General features: G+C 35.8%; 2 protein-coding genes across 10 annotated transcripts; one reads left to right on the plus strand and one right to left on the minus strand.

Moving 5' to 3' along the window:
* The first annotated feature begins 1,657 nt into the window (after positions 1-1,657).
* LOC100246373 (calcium/calmodulin-regulated receptor-like kinase 2) lies at positions 1,658-10,393 on the plus strand. 4 transcript variants are annotated; one of them, XM_010662256.3, is made up of 9 exons: positions 1,658-2,082; positions 4,001-4,098; positions 4,201-4,587; positions 7,282-7,435; positions 8,770-8,896; positions 9,100-9,185; positions 9,265-9,336; positions 9,652-9,855; positions 9,956-10,393. In XM_010662256.3, the coding sequence occupies exons 3-9, from the start codon at positions 4,259-4,261 to the stop codon at positions 10,256-10,258; spliced, it is 1,275 nt and encodes a 424-aa protein (XP_010660558.1). In that variant the 5' UTR covers positions 1,658-2,082; positions 4,001-4,098; positions 4,201-4,258; the 3' UTR covers positions 10,259-10,393. The 4 variants fall into 4 exon arrangements, with proteins under 4 accessions (XP_010660558.1, XP_019080561.1, XP_002281983.2 ...); XM_010662257.3 differs by having other exon boundaries at positions 1,695-2,077; XM_019225016.2 differs by lacking the exon at positions 4,001-4,098 and having other exon boundaries at positions 1,691-2,077; positions 4,351-4,587.
* Positions 10,394-10,579: 186 nt separating this feature from the next.
* Positions 10,580-16,897, minus strand: LOC100251514 (phosphatidylinositol 4-kinase gamma 5). Of its 6 annotated transcripts, none has more exons than XM_059742906.1 (5): positions 16,696-16,897; positions 15,928-16,046; positions 12,582-14,879; positions 11,718-11,812; positions 10,580-11,093 (listed from the first exon to the last, which is right to left on the minus strand). In XM_059742906.1, the coding sequence occupies exon 3, from the start codon at positions 14,725-14,727 to the stop codon at positions 12,748-12,750; it is 1,980 nt and encodes a 659-aa protein (XP_059598889.1). In that variant the 5' UTR covers positions 14,728-14,879; positions 15,928-16,046; positions 16,696-16,897; the 3' UTR covers positions 10,580-11,093; positions 11,718-11,812; positions 12,582-12,747. The 6 variants fall into 6 exon arrangements, with proteins under 6 accessions (XP_059598889.1, XP_059598893.1, XP_059598890.1 ...); XM_059742910.1 differs by having other exon boundaries at positions 10,580-11,097; XM_059742907.1 differs by lacking the exon at positions 11,718-11,812.
* Between the last annotated feature and the right edge of the window lie 348 nt (positions 16,898-17,245).

The following is a 17,245-nucleotide window of genomic DNA, read 5'->3' on the forward strand; positions in this document are numbered from 1 at the left end:
AACTTTCCTAAAAAAATAAATAAATAATTTGAGCTCGTCTCAATACTTAATTTTGAATTTCATATAGCTTCTTCAGCAAGTCCCAAGTAGTTGTGCGCGCTTGTGTTTTTTATCCTAGTCTATAAATTAGGATAAATCTAATAATATTATACTTTATTGTTAATCAAATATAAAATAAGTTTTATATATATATATATATATATAACATTATCTCGGCTTTTCCCTTTCAAAAATTTAAACATTGACAAAAAAAAAAAAAAAATCTCAATGTTAATGTAGTCATAAAGAAAAAGGAAGTTACAAAAGAAAAGAAGAATCGGACCACCCATCCTAATTTTTCACCTCACTCCCACTTAATCCAAATTCAATTCCATTCACAACCATCATTAGTGTTTCTTTGAAAATATTTAATTGGCTTATACGTTTACAATTTTGTACCAAATTGCAGGCTATGTTGTTACCCTTTGCCACCAAATAATTAAAAAATTTAATTCAAAACATAAAAAAAATAATGAACATTCTAATTTTCTAAATTCACTATTCCTCCCTATATATATATAGGATAGGTTGCCCTAAGACAACAATTTTTTTAGCTTCTATCCTTTCACTATGCGCAAGTCAACTATATAGGTCCTAAAGGCCAAAAGTCCCTTTCACTATTTAAGTGGGCCCAGCAGGCCTTCTAAACCAACCTATAGTGCTGGACTACATCTATCGAGTGGGGCCCAAGTTCATGACCCATGGGTTCCCCTCAAATTTCTCTTTTCATCATGGGATCAACCACTCTTCTGGCGTATTATAAAGTACTAGGATTAGTTAGCCCTGGCCTCTTCATATGGGGCCTCTCCTATAAAAAACAATGTGTATATTTCTTAATAATTAATAAAAATATAATAAATAAACAATTTAATATTTAATATTATTAAATATTATTTAGTCTTAAATTTTATTTAAAATTAAGTAAAAAAACAAACCTCTTCACGGCATTTTAATATTAGTCAAAAAATATTTTAATAATATTTTTTTGTAATATATTATATAATAAAAAATCATTATTTAAAAAATTCATGAATCATTTTAAACTGTTATGTACATTTTTGAAAAGTCATCAAATACCCACTTAATTGTAGAAGAATGTTTCTAAACCATTAAAAAACACTTTGAATCACTCTCAAGATGGAGTTCATAAATAACCCAAAGAAAAAAATGTACATTAGTAGGTATTTGACCCAGACCATTTCAACCCACCTAACCTAAATCGTATTTTTTTTTTTCAAATTATTGTGGGCAAAGGGGTTGAATAAAAATTTGCCCTCCCTCACCCACAAACCAAATCAAGAATATATGGGTACAAAATTGGATTTTCACAATTTCTTTTTTTTTTTTTTTTTTTTTTGTCCTTTGATTTCAACCTCAACTTTAGGGTAGGAAATGGTCCAATGATGGCAATGGTGGATGAGGCATCGAAAAAATCAACAAAACCACACAAAGCAAAAGCGGATTCCTCAAGGCTTAAAGTCCCATGGCCGGATGACCAGATGGCCCTACCCTGCCCCACATGTAGATGAAAATTTTAAGACTCTTTCATAACAATTTGACATCATAACCAAAACTCTTAATTAAATTATCAATTATTGATGTCATTAAAATGCATAATATAATTTCGAAATAGTGGTTTCATCAAATAATTCGGCTGATTAATAGTTTCTTTAATCTTTAATTACGTAAATAATAAGTATTTAGCATGAGATGTGATAAGTTTTTGTTAAACAAATATGGTATTGTTAGCAAATTTGTAAGTCAGACAACGAGAGGATGTTAAGAAAAATAATTTTGTAAAACTTTTTGGGTTCAATTCAATCCAACCATCATAGCTTCTGTTTATTTTTCAATCCAAAAAAAGCCTCCAACACAGACTTGTTTGTATTTTTCTCTTTCCAAAGCGATGCTTGAAGCCTTGAATGAACTGCTCACCCCTTTTTTTGAGTCTTTTCTTCTCTATGCGCAGCCACGCCGCGGAGACGGTTGTGATGTTTTGGACGCATGAACCGACGGAGAAGTCCTGGGTTTTGGGCTGGTAAGGTAGGCATCTTGGTTAAGTTTCATGGGTCTTTGCTGGTTTTGAGAAATTTTGTATTGTCCTGATGGGTCTGAGTGTTGGGTTTTTGGTGTTTTGTTGTTGTTTTTGTGGGTTTGGCTTTATGGGTGATGTTGTTTTGGAGTTTTAAGGGCACCCTTTTTGGTGTTATTGACTGATATGTTGATCACTGGAGTGGGTTTGATTGTTGATGCTATATGGGCTTCCATGGGTATTGTGAATCTTGGATGGGTATCTGTAATACAATTGAAACATTCAGGCCAAGAATTTTTGGGAAAGAAAAAGCAGGGCAAATCAAGAAGAAAGTGGTTTGAAAGAAAACAATTCTAAGACATCCTTCTCCAATTGAACAGTTAGATGCTTTTGGTATTTCTTTAGGAAATGAAACAATTATGGAATCCCCTACAATTATTTGTAGTCATTTCGCGGGACTTTATGAGAAAATTTTAGAAAGTTCTTGGATATTATATCTGTGTTTCGCAATTTGGGAAACAGATTGTGAATGAGGGCTGAAAACTCGAATTCTGTAAGTGTTGTCCTGCCCAGTGATGTCTGTTTTCTGAGTAAAATCTTCTTCAAAAAGACATTTCAAAGTAAACTAATGTAATTGAATATGGGGTATGGAGTTGAATGGTGTGTGCCAAATGGAGAACAAAAATGTACTCTATCACCTCCTATTGTTTGATGGTTAGTGTTTTCTAATCTGTAACAATGGATCTGTTTTCCAATAATTGATGCCTTGGTACCTGAAACATTTTATGCACTGTTTGGTTCCGGAGAAGTATGAAAAATAGAAAAAAAGAATGCCAAGGAAAATTATTTTCTCGTGTTTGGTTTTGCTTGCTTACCTAATCAAAGTTGCCTTTGCTTGTTTGCAAAATGATGATGTAGTTTCTCTAATTTAAGAATCTTACATATTTCACACTCGAAGAAGTACAGTTTTTTTTCCATAATAGTTTTCCAATGCTCATAGGTACCTACAGCCAGTCGTATTTTATTTTGTTATTTTTTGGATCTTTATCTTCATCCCAAAAACTTCTCTGTAATTACAAACTTAATTACCACTTCACATTTGTACTAGACATTGACAATTTTCTATATTCTCATATATATGCTCATGTCATCCAACAATGGTGTAATAACCATGTTCCTTGCCAACATGTTCATAGGGTAGATGACATCAACTATATGCTTTTATCACTAGAAACCTGAAGAATTTTGCAGAATTTTTGCTTCAGAATTTGTTTGGTTCCCATAAAGATTAAGGGAAAGAGGATAGAGAGAAAAAAATAGAAGGAAATAAAACTGGAAGGAAAAATTATAAAATTTTTCTCTTGTTTGGTTGTCTACAGAAAAACTGAGGAATGAAAAATTTGAGGAAAGGAAAATTAAATTATTGTGGAATGCATTTACCCTAAACTTTCTCCACATTGCTTTATGGGAAATGGGGAGGAAAATTTTTTAGTACTTTCCTCTTTCATTTCCTTATGCTATGTTTGGTGTTAGGATAGTACTAAGGAATTATTTAATCTTTATATACAAGAGTTAAACAGAGTGAAATGGCTTTGAAGTAATATAAAAGTTATTTATTGACTTTAAATATATTTTTTATTTTCCTTTCATTTTTTTTTCTTTCTACTTTTCTTTTCTATTTTCTTTTCATCACATTCTCCCTCAAATTTTCCGAGAACCATAAATAGCCTTAGTATCTTTTTTTATATACCTTTTTTTCATGTTATCAAAACATAAGAAAATCATTTTCTTTCCTTTATTTTGTACTTCCAAAAACCAAACAGAGCCTAAAAGCCACCATCTCCAATCACTATTTCTCATTTATGTAGAGAAGTTATCCAAGACATATTCATGATTTTACTATTAAACAAGCTGTTCTTTTTACAATAGGTGTGGTTGTAGCTACTGATGTTTTAACCTTTGACTATCAAATGCTGACATGAGTCAGAAGGGAAAAAAAAAATTATACAGACGCTATTACATTGATGGTAAATAGTGATTTCTAATTTGAGTTTCCATGTTGATAATTTCTTTGTTGAGAAGGTTTTTTTTATGTTTACATAATGTTTGTGTTCATTCCATGACTGTAGCTTGCAGCACTTTAACCTTGCAAGATGTTCTCATTGTCTGAATCAATAAGACCAAAGAATGGTTAATTCAGCTGATTTGGTTACTATTGGCATCTCTGCTGGCCTGGCTATTGGAATTTTGATAGCTTCTCTTGTATTTTGCGGCATAAGGTGGTACAAAAAACATTCTCATCTTCGACGTTGTGCAAATGAGCGTTGCTCAACAGCTCTTCCTATACGCACTAATGGCCTAGATGCAAGCATTGACTCTAGTGCGTCTGTCTCCAACTCTATAGCTATCCCAGGGTCAGAGTTCCCTGCCAAAGATTCTCATCTCTTTTGGTGGAGTCATCGTCATGATAAAGATCAGCTTGCTTCAGCATCTGGCATACCAAGATACTCCTACAAGTATGTATCCCAAGCCCTGAATAAGCTATTATCTTTAGATTAGCATTTGGAGCTTGAATTTTTTAATATGCTTCTGAATCTTCATTTTGCAGATACTTCTTTCTATACTTATGGCATCTAGGATGCGTTATCAAGCATTTTGCTTGCTTAGTTTGATAATTGTGCATATAGAATTTCTGCCATCGGTTAGGCTTCCTTCTGTAACCAGTTTTTCATTCATCTAGTTTATCTTGTTAATTACCATGTATTTTTAAGTAATCCTTGTAATAATTGCACTGATGAAGATGGCAATATGGGTATTAATTTTACTTTAGAGAAGTGGCAGTCATTGTTATATCGCAGGAAGCCACATCTTTTACTAGTCCTAGATGCTGAAAAAAATCTTAGACCATTGAATAAATGTAGAGAAAAAGGTTGCTTATGGATGACACGGGATCTTTATCATGCAAATCATAGACTGAACTAGGACTAACAAATACAAAATGTTGCTCAAACATTTTGAAAACAACAGCACCTCACATTGAATCCAGGCCCATTTGAGTTTCATCTCAAGTTCTCAACCATATTCCTATTTTGATCTGATCTCCCTTTGAATAAGTTTGGTGAAGTGATGTCGATCACAAGGTAAGCTTGGTATATACTTTTTTATCCTTCCCTAATAGCTTGAGCTTTTGATGCAAGTAGCAGTATACACAATATCAGAGCTTTGGTTCTAGGAGTACTGTGTTCAATCTTCCTTTTTTATCCGTTCGCCTATTTTCAAACCTGTACATGCAGTGGGGTATTAAGTATTAGTTATCTTCATATATCATCAAACCTTTGTGATAGCGTAAGTTTTTGGGACAATTGATAAATTTTCGAAAAGACAATTTTATCTTTTTATACTGAAGACCTGAGATTCAATTCCTAACTCAAACTTGACTTGAGTTTCAAACCCATATGCACATTTTTATGTTGAAAATGTAGGTAATAGGTCAACCAAATGACAATAAGAGCTACAGCTAATTTCTGATGGGTCATCACTAACAGAATTAATGAACCATCTCAGCTCTGTCTGCATGTGCCCTGATGTTGACTACTTTACAGAATTGCAAAATTGAAAAACTAGCAGAGATTCTTAGCCTTGGAAGCAAAGTGAACTACTTAGGTGTTATTTGGATGGACACTTTAGAAATCAAAAGCAGTTTTAAGCTCAACAAGAGCTTTAATTTTTGTTTTGGTGGTTTTAGTAGAACTGCTTATGGTTATAAAAGGAGCTTCATGATGTCATTACTACTTGTGGAAGCCATTTTTTAGCTTATGCAGGAAGCTATTTTATATTTATTGAAACTTCATAGTCTAAGATTCTCCTTTTGATGTCATGACTCCTAGCTCTGCTTCTGCTTCCGCTTCTGGCTAAAACCAGAAGCTAAAAGCTACATCACACAAGGGTTAGTTGACATCTGTAGCTCTTATTAATATCCCCATTTGATTTTCCTGATAGAAGGAAACTAAAACTTTGATCTTGATTCCCTTGTACTACACTAGTGCTCACATTTGGGTTAGAATTCCTATATGTGCCCATAAAAGCAATCTTATCATGGATGTTTGAAGATTTAAATTGTGTGGGAAAGAACAATATTTTAGTTTCACACTCATTTTTTTATAGGTAAAAGGCAAAATATATTAAAAAGCACTTGGAATAGGCGCATACACAAAGTATACAAAAAGTGCTGAAAGGTACTAGAACAGGCAAAGGAGCACAAGTTTCCAAATTTTCCTCTTCGTCTTCTTGACAGAGCTACCATGCCAGCTGATAAGTGAATCCTTCACTGAATTAAGGTACAACTGAGGAGAAACTAAATCAGAAAAACCTGGAGTCCAAAAAGCTTGTTTCACCTCACAAAATGGCAGATGTGATTGGATTACTCCTTGCCCTGTTTGCATAAGTTACACCAATCAGCCAATGTAGGAATTACAGATGCAGACCTCAAAATTTATCCACACCTCAAATTCATAGTCACCAAAGGTTCCTGTAAAGATTTGAACTCCAATACCCTTGTCCCTCTTCCAAACACTAGTAATCTGCAACCTAGGCTAGAAAGACCTGAGTATGATCATCATTCTTCTACTTGTCTACATATTATATGACTAGTTCTCGTCAAGGTTTTTTATTTTTTATTTTTTGGGAGTTTCTTAAATGGGCTGCAATGAAAAATTTGCAGTTTTTATTTAGAAAATGATCTTTATTTCATTACAGGTGGATCTTTCTTTGTCCTCTGGATTAGCAAATGAAGTTGTGAAGAAACTATTTGGACCTATATGGCACTTATACAGAGAAGCTGTAATTGTGTCAAACATGTGTTAGATGCTGACATTTTTGTCATGCTTGGACACATGTTAAACTGTGGTGACTGGCTCCTACCCCCCCAGCCACGCACACCTCAAAATTTACGGAGTTTTGAAATAATCTTTTTATTTATTTAAATACATGGGTTACTCATGCTCAAACCACATGGTTGTGCAGTGAGCAGTCAAAGAACAGCTGAATAATCATATATGACAGTAAAGGTAATATGGGTTTTATAAAAATTGTCAGGAACAAGGACAATATCAGAAGTAGAAGACATGACATAAAATGAGGGTTTTTTTTTTTTTTTTGTCAGATTCACATGCTATGATAAGTACTTTATCTAATGCCTTATGTTTTTCCAGGGATATTCAAAAAGCAACACACAATTTCACAACTATTTTGGGACAGGGGTCATTTGGACCAGTGTATAAAGCTACAATGGCTACAGGTGGAGTTGTAGCCGTAAAGGTGCTTGCTTCTAATTCAAAACAGGGGGAGAAAGAGTTTCAAACTGAGGTAAGTGCCAGATCAGCAACATCTGTAGTAGGAACTAGGAAATAGAACTTTCTTCACACTATTCTACCCATTCATTAGGTCATGTTTATTCTTTTGATTTCTTTAATTATGGAGCTTGAAAATCCAGAAGGTTTTCTAATGAATCAAATTCCACCATGACTCAACCCAACACCCACCCACAACACAAATGGGTTATATGGGGGGGATATAAAATCAGTGCTGACCTTGTCATCTGTGAAATTTCATTTGTTGAGTGGGCAAACAGAGGTGTCCAGGAATGAGGGTTTTAATAAAAGAGTTGCCAAGATTTTATTAGAAAATTATGTCATTTCAAATGGAAAACCAAAGGAAAATTAAAGCCATTAGTTTATGCAAAAAACATTGAGAATTTGAGATTGTTTTTGGAAGTTTTGGTAAAATTTAAGAAATTTCGTAAAATTCATACATGACTGACCAATAAGAGGGCATGCATTGAACTGATGCCTCTTATGTAACATTTTGATTAAAAAGTAAAAAAATAATAATAATAATTTAAAAAAAAAAAAAAAAAACTCCCTGACACTGTTATGGTATTGACACTAGCTCCTCATAAAAGAAAAGATTGCTCCTAATAAGTCATGTAGGATTTCCTACCATGGGGGCATTTGTACTCAACAAAAATTTGACTGGCTACTTAAACAACTGAATTTCTTTTGCACTTGGAACTTACTGGATGAGTTATTGCTTTACTGAAGATAAAAGTCCATACATCCTATTTGATTTTCATTTTCTGAAGGGAATCATGAAATGTTGTGAATTATTAACTTGCTATGTATTGATTGAGTTTTTTATTATGTTGACGGCTGTTAACCTTATAACACATGGAAACCAAGTCTATGAAGGGACTACATGTTCGTTTTTTTTTCATTTTGAAGTCGACTTTCCAAATTTTGGAGAAAGAATATATAATTAACTTATATTAAGGAGTTGCTCCACTGGGTAGAGTCTTTTTATGCAAAACCATGATTGTGGATGGGACCATTACTGAAAATGGAAGCCATCATCAGAAATGATTGTAAATTTTGAAATGCATAACTTCATGCTCTCTTGAAACTGATCATACACCATCATTAACGACCTATCACAAAATAAACTATCTTCAAATGCTTTAGTTTCCATGGAATGTCCCCACATGCCCTTATGTGGGCAATTTCAAAGGTGGAATAAAAATTTTATTCCTGCTTTGAAATGTGCTGAAATCGCTTCCATGGTAGTACAGAGTACACAATTCGACTTTTGATTGATTTCTGAAGAATCCTAGCCTGTTGAATTTTACTTACCCAATGTTTTTCCAGGTATCTTTGCTAGGTAGACTGCACCACCGGAATCTTGTGAATTTGGTAGGATATTGTGTAGATAAAGGCCAACACATGTTAATTTATGAATTCATGAGTAATGGAAGCTTGGAAAACCTTCTATACAGTAAGTATGACAACACATATATGATCTGTCTTGATTTGCTATTCTTTGTGGCAACCATGGACTAGGAGATATCAAATCCTTGTGAAATTGACTCTTCTAGGGTTAGTTTGAATATCCATACCCTCATTTTTATGATGTGGAAAAGGCATGTTTATCTCAGTGGGGATTTAAATTAAGAATCATTGTGGTATTGTTGCACTCAGGTGAAGAGGGACAGGGTTTGAGTTGGGAGGAAAGGCTGCAAATTGCGCTTGATATTTCACATGGAATCGAATATCTTCACGAAGGGGTATATAAGCTGATTTAGTTCTTTCTTCCTTGGAGAAAAGTGTATTTTTTCCCCTTCATTTGACATTTTCTTGGAACAGGCAGTTCCACCCGTTATACATCGGGATTTGAAGTCTGCTAATATATTGTTGGACCAATCCATGAGAGCTAAGGTAACCCAGCTCCATGATTCTAGTTTCTTTTATTTCATTTTCTTTTTGAAATGCTTGATGAATTAGTAACTTTAGATTAAAAATATAAATATCAGTTCTCAATTGTCTTTCTTTTGCCACCAAAACACTATAAAGCCAGGGAAACAAGAAAAAGAAAATCAAATATTGGGTCTTGATGTGATCTGGGCATATTTATTTGGGGGAAAGGGGATCAGATTTCATCAAACTTTTGTAAGGTGGCAACCTGAAGAGTGACAATGACTACTGGTTAGATTATACACATGTATTTGACCATCGCCTTTTTCATATAATCAGGTTGCTGATTTTGGACTGTCAAAGGAAGAAGTCTTTGATGGCCGTAACTCAGGCCTGAAAGGTACATATGGCTACATAGACCCTGCCTATATATCCTCTAACAAGTTCACCATGAAAAGTGACATCTACAGTTTTGGTGTTATCATCTTTGAGCTCATTACTGCAATCCACCCACACCAAAACCTAATGGAGTTTGTCAATCTTGTAAGCTTTTTCCTCTCCATGAATGGTTTTATTCTTCTATAGGACACAGTCTGAAATTTTTTAATCTTGAAACCCGTTTCATTTTTCTGTTTCTTTCAAGGCGGCTATGAGCCCAGATGGGGCTGATGAAATACTTGATAAGCAACTTGTGGGAGAATGTAAACTCGAAGAAGTAAGAACACTGGCCAGCATCGGACACAAATGCTTGCACAAAACACCAAGGAAGCGCCCATCAATTGGAGAGGTTTCACTGGCTATAGCAAGGATAAAACAAAGGCGTTTTGCTAAAGAACATACCATGTCTTTGGCAGACAGTGATCTTTCACGAATGGTAAGCCGGATAGAGAATCAACAAGTTGAGTTGTTTGAGATAGCCAGCTTCAAGGACAAAGCCACTGAATAGCATCAACCAGTTTGTATTTTCTTTCTTTTGTACTCATCCCTCCTAGATCAGTTCTAGCTTTACTCAACATTGTTGCATATAATGCTCAAAATATAGAGAAATGAAACAAGAATCGGAAAATTTTCTGGGTATCAATCCCACAGGCTCGCTCTGGGCTCAAATGGCCATGGATTTTTCACCAGTAAGGATGAACATACAGATCTCAAGATATGAAAGCAATGGTATCTTCTATTGTTCCAGTGTTGCAGGTTGAAGACTCTTGTGCCACTCATCATATTACAAATAGAAACTCCATCGAACACAGATTGGAAGACGAGTGAGTGTGTAACTATTATATATAACATTGATCTTAATCCTACATGTTCAGTTTAGGGTTTTGACAGAAATCCAATTGGGAATTCAATTGGCCCACAACCTAAACAAAAAGAAAAAACCTATGGCTTATTATTTTGGAAGAATAAGACAACTCAATGATTGCAAGTTTATAGGACCTCCATCACAGGTTTCTTCAAATAGAAATCAAAAACCAAAAGCATTCTACTTAAGGTGATTTCCCTCTTAATCACAGAAATTGTTCTCAAATGCCTCTAAGAAAATAATAATAATGATTTGCCATAAATGCTGGAAGTCTCAGCAGGAAGTCTGGGTGATGGGGCCTCCAACCAGGGGTGAAAATGAATACTTGCAGAGTTGATGGAGGAGACATCTGCCTCTGTTTTCTGTATTTGCAAGTCTCTCTCACTTTCATTCTTCCCTATCTCAAGCTGCTCAAGCTGCTGTAATGTTTCTTTCTTTTCCTCCAAACAGCACCTCGGTGTCTCTGCAGCTTTTTCACCTGTCTTCACAACTTTCCATTAGTTAAATCAGAATCAGCCAAGTAGATAAAACAATTTCGAACGGGCATTCCTATTTCACACAAAAACATAAATAAAATCAAGCCCAAAAACACATAAACACTACTAGTCATCTTTGTCCTATCATGTTCCTTAGGCAATGGTCCACACACATCAACAAGTGGGCAATAATAAGTTTCTCAAACGAGCCAACAAGGGATAAAGATGCCAAGTCAACAACATAATGGCTAGCATTCCCTCTCAATGTCTCCAATACTTTTTTGTTTTTCTTGTTACTCCAATCCGTTGAGGCAACTTTCCTCCATCACAGCAAACGACATACCAGCAATGATAAACTTAGACCCACATATCGACAATGACACCTCAACTAAACCTGCAAACATTTCAAAACAATAGATACATAATCACAGCCGCCTATATTTAATTGAAACAAAGCTGACTGTATGGTCGGTGTTTGATTGCAAAGTCTCAAAAGTCTTCTTTCCAATAATTCATTTCTCTAAACTCATCTGTACCTGATAATGATCTCTACCATAATTAATTGTAGTTTGCAGTCAGGTTTTGATTAAAATTGTTAAGGGTAGTGGCCCTCACACCGCCATTACCTCACTGCTATCCTTTAGCATCACCATCTCACTGCCATCCTTTATCATCACCAACTCAACCTGACCAGACGGGACAAACTGCTAGCCCTCCAACCCTAATTTGCCACCAAATGAAATTAGTTCATCCATAAGAACTGAAAGAGAATAAAATGGAAAAATGTGATCAACCAAATTTATAACAACTTAGAGAGGAAGTTCACTACTGTCTCAGCATGGCTAAGTTTAACTATTGTTTCAGCATATATGAGTTCCAACTCTCCTAGTCTTCAAGTGAAAATCCTTCTCATAGTGGCTCCTAACAGAATCACTTGTCAACACTTCAGTTTTGACAATCCTTATGCGTTATCAAGAAATCATTAGAATTCTTTGTAACAATCAATATAAAGTGAATATAAAGGATATGTAGAGCACTGCTATCAGTTCAGGATGCAAGTTGAGTTTAAGAAAAACAAAGTACTCAGCGTACAACTATCCAAGAAATCCGGATTCAGAAACTAGATCTTTTCAGAAAACATAGCAAAAAACTCTTTCTAGCTGAAGATTAGACAGACTGTTGTCTTTCATATGCTAATAGTGAGAACTCTGGCCAGAGAAAAACCAGCATGCTTCAAGACACTAAATATCAAAACAATAACAGCGTAGATTTCTGAAGACCAACAAAGTAGAGAATTTTAGTAGTGTTGATCAGAATGTGATAAAACTGGAAATATAACTGAAAACAAGATCATATATTTTGCATCACTAACATTATATACGCCAAGATCTCCTTTTCCATTTGCTTCTATTGTCTAAACATTGAACAAGGAGTGGAAGAAAAATAAAAAGAAATAAAGAAAAGAAAAGAAAAAAAGCCACAGTTCTCACCTTCTTAGCTTACTATTTCACAATATGACTACGTAAAAAAGAGGCTCCAACTCCCAGCTGTTGCCCATCATGGGAACCCATGAACCTAGGACACCTAAAATCCCCATGGTATACAACCCCATTATTCTTCTTTGGACTTCACATTCTATATCTGATAGCTATCTTCTCAAAACTGGCATGAAGTTCCAAGCCTCTGCCTTTGCCTCTGACCTAAACTTGTAGATTTACGAGTAGCAAAAGCTGGGCGCAGCAACTTCTGGAAAATTTCAAGGAACTGTGTCCAATCCTCTCCATTGATATCTGTCAGCTCAAAACTTGTGCTTGCAGGCAACTGCTCATTGACACTCCAGTTTCCAGAAGATGGACCAGCCAAGCAACCATCTTTTAACATTGCACCCTGGTGTTGCCAAGTCTTCTTACCAACCTTTGTGTTTTCCAGTGACAAGGACAACTTCAAAGCACTTGGAACCTGGCTCCCCTCCACTTGGGAGAGCATGCCATTCCCCTCAATCTCTGCTGCTGCCTCCTCCTCAACATTCTCCTCCAACTTAGAAAGTGGATTTCGCCCATTAGCACTTGTGAACCCAAAATGAGAGGTAGTTTTAGTCACCAATTTCTCTTCCTTACTAGGGATCAAATCAAATTCCTCATCTTCACAATCCATATCAAACTGAAACTCCTCTTCTCTTACTTTCCTTTCCAAAGCCAACACCTCCATCTCCTCTAACTGCCTTCGTGCCTCAATGCATATAACCTCAAGCTCACTTGGATCCCCCTTATGGGCCTGAAACTCCCTACTCATCATTTCACCAATCTCAGCAAGACATAGACCAAATGCTGCTGCTTCCTTAAGGAAAGTGGTGCAAAGAACCAAAACTCGGAGGCATGCCTCTCGAATCATGGGCAACTCCATTCGCAGCATATCAGAATCATGAATAGGGTCAAGATTATCAATATATTCTAGCTCATCCTCAGAGAAAGGAATAGATGCCTGTGGCCAATGGATCCACTCAAAGTATGGATCCTCTAAGCTTTCTGGAAGACAAAGCCCATGGTCAATAGGAACAAGCTCCACCTGACCAAACTTCTCAAACCCGTCAAGCTTCCTGACTAAAAGGTTTCCTGCATGCCTGTCTGTGTTTAAAATCCGAATATCTAAAATCCCAATCCTATGTACAGCAGAAACAGTGAAGCTAGAAGTACCATGATCACTAGCATCAAAATCATGCTGGATGAACTGCTGCAATGAGGCAATCTTGCTGACCTGCTTCCCATTTTGATTCATATTTCCATTCACTCTATCATTGACATTGAAAATTGAGTGTGTAATCTTTACAAGGGCAGTAGATGGCACATTGGAAAAATGATCATAGTCAAGAAGGTAAGCTGCCACTTCTCTAAAACCTGTCTCCCCAACCCTCACTGAACGTTTCAGGCCTGGTTGCCCAAGGGTTTTCCCCACCCAACCCTTTGGGTTGTTTGGGGCAAAAGGCTCCTCATCTGTTGGCTTCACAATGGCAACATTCTCACCATTACAATTTCTAAAATAGTATGAACCTCCAAGCCCACTACAAACAGGAATTGGATCAATACCATTCTCTATTGCCTTCACAATGTCCTTCACCAATAACTTTGTTGGAGCAAAGTAATTTGAGCACCCCAATATCTCAATTGGACCACTCTGATCTCTCTGCTGAAGATCCCGACCAGTGGGTGAGAGACATGGCGTAGATGAGCTTCTGTGCAAGAATTTCCTTGTAAGAAGAAGTGGAGAATCATGTCTAACAGCACTTAGATCATTCTTTAATACTGTATCCCCATATGTCAATGAGCTTTCTTCAGTTGGGATATTGAGGGCAAGCTGCAATCTCTTCTTCACTGTATATGCATTGTCACTCCTGTCTAACTCTATGCCCAACACACTGCCAGTTTCAGTTTGAACAAAAACACGTCTTCTTGCAGAAGGTTTTCTTTCCATCCTCTTATTTTCAAGGCAATCACAACTGGTTCCTTTGATGGTTGCAACTGCCATCTGAGTTTGTAAAGGGCTGTCCAGATCACGAGACATGGTAAGGAAAAGGCGCACAGGCAGAGGCAGAGGCAGAAGTGGTGGCAGCAGCAAAGGGCTTCCCTCTCCCAAACTCATATACCAGTAGTGTTTGAAGGAGAGAGTTTTATGTCCCAAACAATCATAACCAACGCATTGGAATTTGAATTTTCTGTGATGCCCACATTGAAATAGATAATCACTATGAAGCAGACTACGGAACTTAGTTAAATTGCTACATTGGTGGCCACCTGACAGAGCTCGGTAAAATTAAAGAAATCAAAATCAGATAAATTATCTCATAAAAGAAAGTGATTCACAAAAAGAACAAGAAATAAACATGGATAAACAAAAATTAAAAAACGGACATAAACTGTTATATCCCTGAAACAAGCAGGATAAGGCAACCAATAACATCGCTTGTTTGCAGGAACTAAGATGACAATTCAGCAAGGAAATGAAAAGTGTTTAAAAACTGGCGTCCTTATTTGACAAATATCATATATTCCTTGAGCAATTCTAAGAGAAACAATTTTTTTTTTCTGCAAAAACAACAGATTGTTAATCAACCATGCAATGTTCACAGCATAACAGAAGGCATAACTTGTACAGACATAAAGAGAATTAATTGGTTTTCATATCGGAGCAACCTTGGATAACACCAAGAAAATCAGTCTTTCATGAATCCAGATGCTCTGAATTGTAGAATTTCCAACCATAGTTCACCAAACAGTCAACTTCAATTTTTTTATTCATTCACTTCAAAATTTCCAAACTCCCTGTAACTTTGAGAAAATATTTTTTTTCTTAACACTTCTATATAACTGATAATAAAATTTTTTTTAAAAAAAAATCTCTGAAATTCCTAATTTTGAAATAAATTAGTGGGAAAGAAAAATCTCTTTCAATTTACCTGCAACTCAATTCAAATAGCCAGTTAGCAAATACATAACCATGATAGAGTCACGATGGATAAAGATTCACAAAGTAAGCCACAGAAAGAACTTAACAGGCCTTAAACAAACAATCCAAATCACCAAAAGACATCCCCTCCAACAAAAAATTAACCATCTAACAAGAAGTCCTACCTGAGCCTGAAATTTATAAACTCGATTTCCTCATTTCTTAACCATAAAATCATATTATCTCACACGCAACTAAAGCAGAACAAATCGGGAACAAAAATGAAAGAAAGGTAAAAATACTAAAAACTATTTCATAGGTCGCCAAAATTTATCATAAGTTAATCACAAACCGAAATCAAATTCTAGGAATTGGATCTTAATTGGACAGACTCACCTTTTCAGGCTTCTGCAAGAGCTAACAATGACCAAGCATCAGTCCTAGGAATCGCCCACACATTCTTTGGCATCATGGAGACTTAAAGAAATATTTTGTTAATCTTTTAGCATCACAACCTGGAAATTGAGGAATATTTTGTCAATCTCCACAGGAAACAAAACTAAAAGACACTAGAAAAATCTTAAAAGTATATTTTGATTCTTTTGTCATCTGAAATCCATTTCATAGAAACTAAATTTATTCCCCAAAGAATCATCACTGCACATTTCAATAGTAGGATTTATGTCCAAAATTTTGAACAAAAAGTTATGAAACAAAAAATGAGAAAAAAATTTGTTCCTGGGATGCCATGTTTAGTTTAATGCCAACAGAGAAAGATCGGATACCATCAGAAAATGCAAAAATAAAATAAAATAAAATAACAAAATATAAAAAGAAAAAAATACGAATCATAACATTTCTACATAAAATCAAATTCTGCAAGGTGTACAAAACTCAACCTCGTGACCATCAGAAAATGCAAAAATAAAATAAAATAACAAAATATAAAAAGAAAAAAATACGAATCATAACATTTCTACATAAAATCAAATTCTGCAAGGTGTACACAGTTTTTGGACAATTATAAGACGTTAGGTTGTTAAGAAAAGAACAAACTAAAATTTGATTCAGAATTCGTATCGAACTATCTTTCCTTTTTCTTTTCCCACGGTTTCTCAGCAACGAAACGGACGCGACAATGAAAGAAGCCTGTAAAATCTTAACTGAGAGATCAAGAAACGGAAGACGGAGAGGCGGGGAGATGACGGGAAATCGAGAACCGGCGGCCGTAATTCGGAATGTCAAACGAATCGACGGCTATGATGGCACAGACCCCAGATCCCTCTCCGTCTCTATCAGTTGTCCCCTCCCTCTCTCTCCCGCTTTCGAGCTTTTCTAACTTCCTTTCAAGAGAAGCCGCAGATGGAGTTTTCATTTAAAAATAATTTAATAAAGGTAGGCCACGGTTTTACGATATCTTGCCACGTGGTAGAGATGGGGCCGTCGACGGCAGGCAGGCATGGGGAGATCGTGGTGGTGTTGTGCAGGTTTGTCTTTGTCCTATTGTAAAGTGTGAGTGGTGGACCGTTGGATTTGTTGACCCGCTGGGAATCTCACGGATTCGGGTGGGCTCATCTGCATGTCATGATGTGGACAACAGAGGGTGACGCGGGATTAATTCTTTTCTTAAATTTCTCTACGCTTGTGTCTGTACTACATATTAAAGTACGAAGCGTTTAAAGTCTTTTTTTCTGTCGAAAATAGCCTTATCATT

This window comes from Vitis vinifera, chromosome 14 (genome assembly GCF_030704535.1).
Source record: "Vitis vinifera cultivar Pinot Noir 40024 chromosome 14, ASM3070453v1".
Lineage (NCBI taxonomy): Eukaryota > Viridiplantae > Streptophyta > Magnoliopsida > Vitales > Vitaceae > Vitis > Vitis vinifera.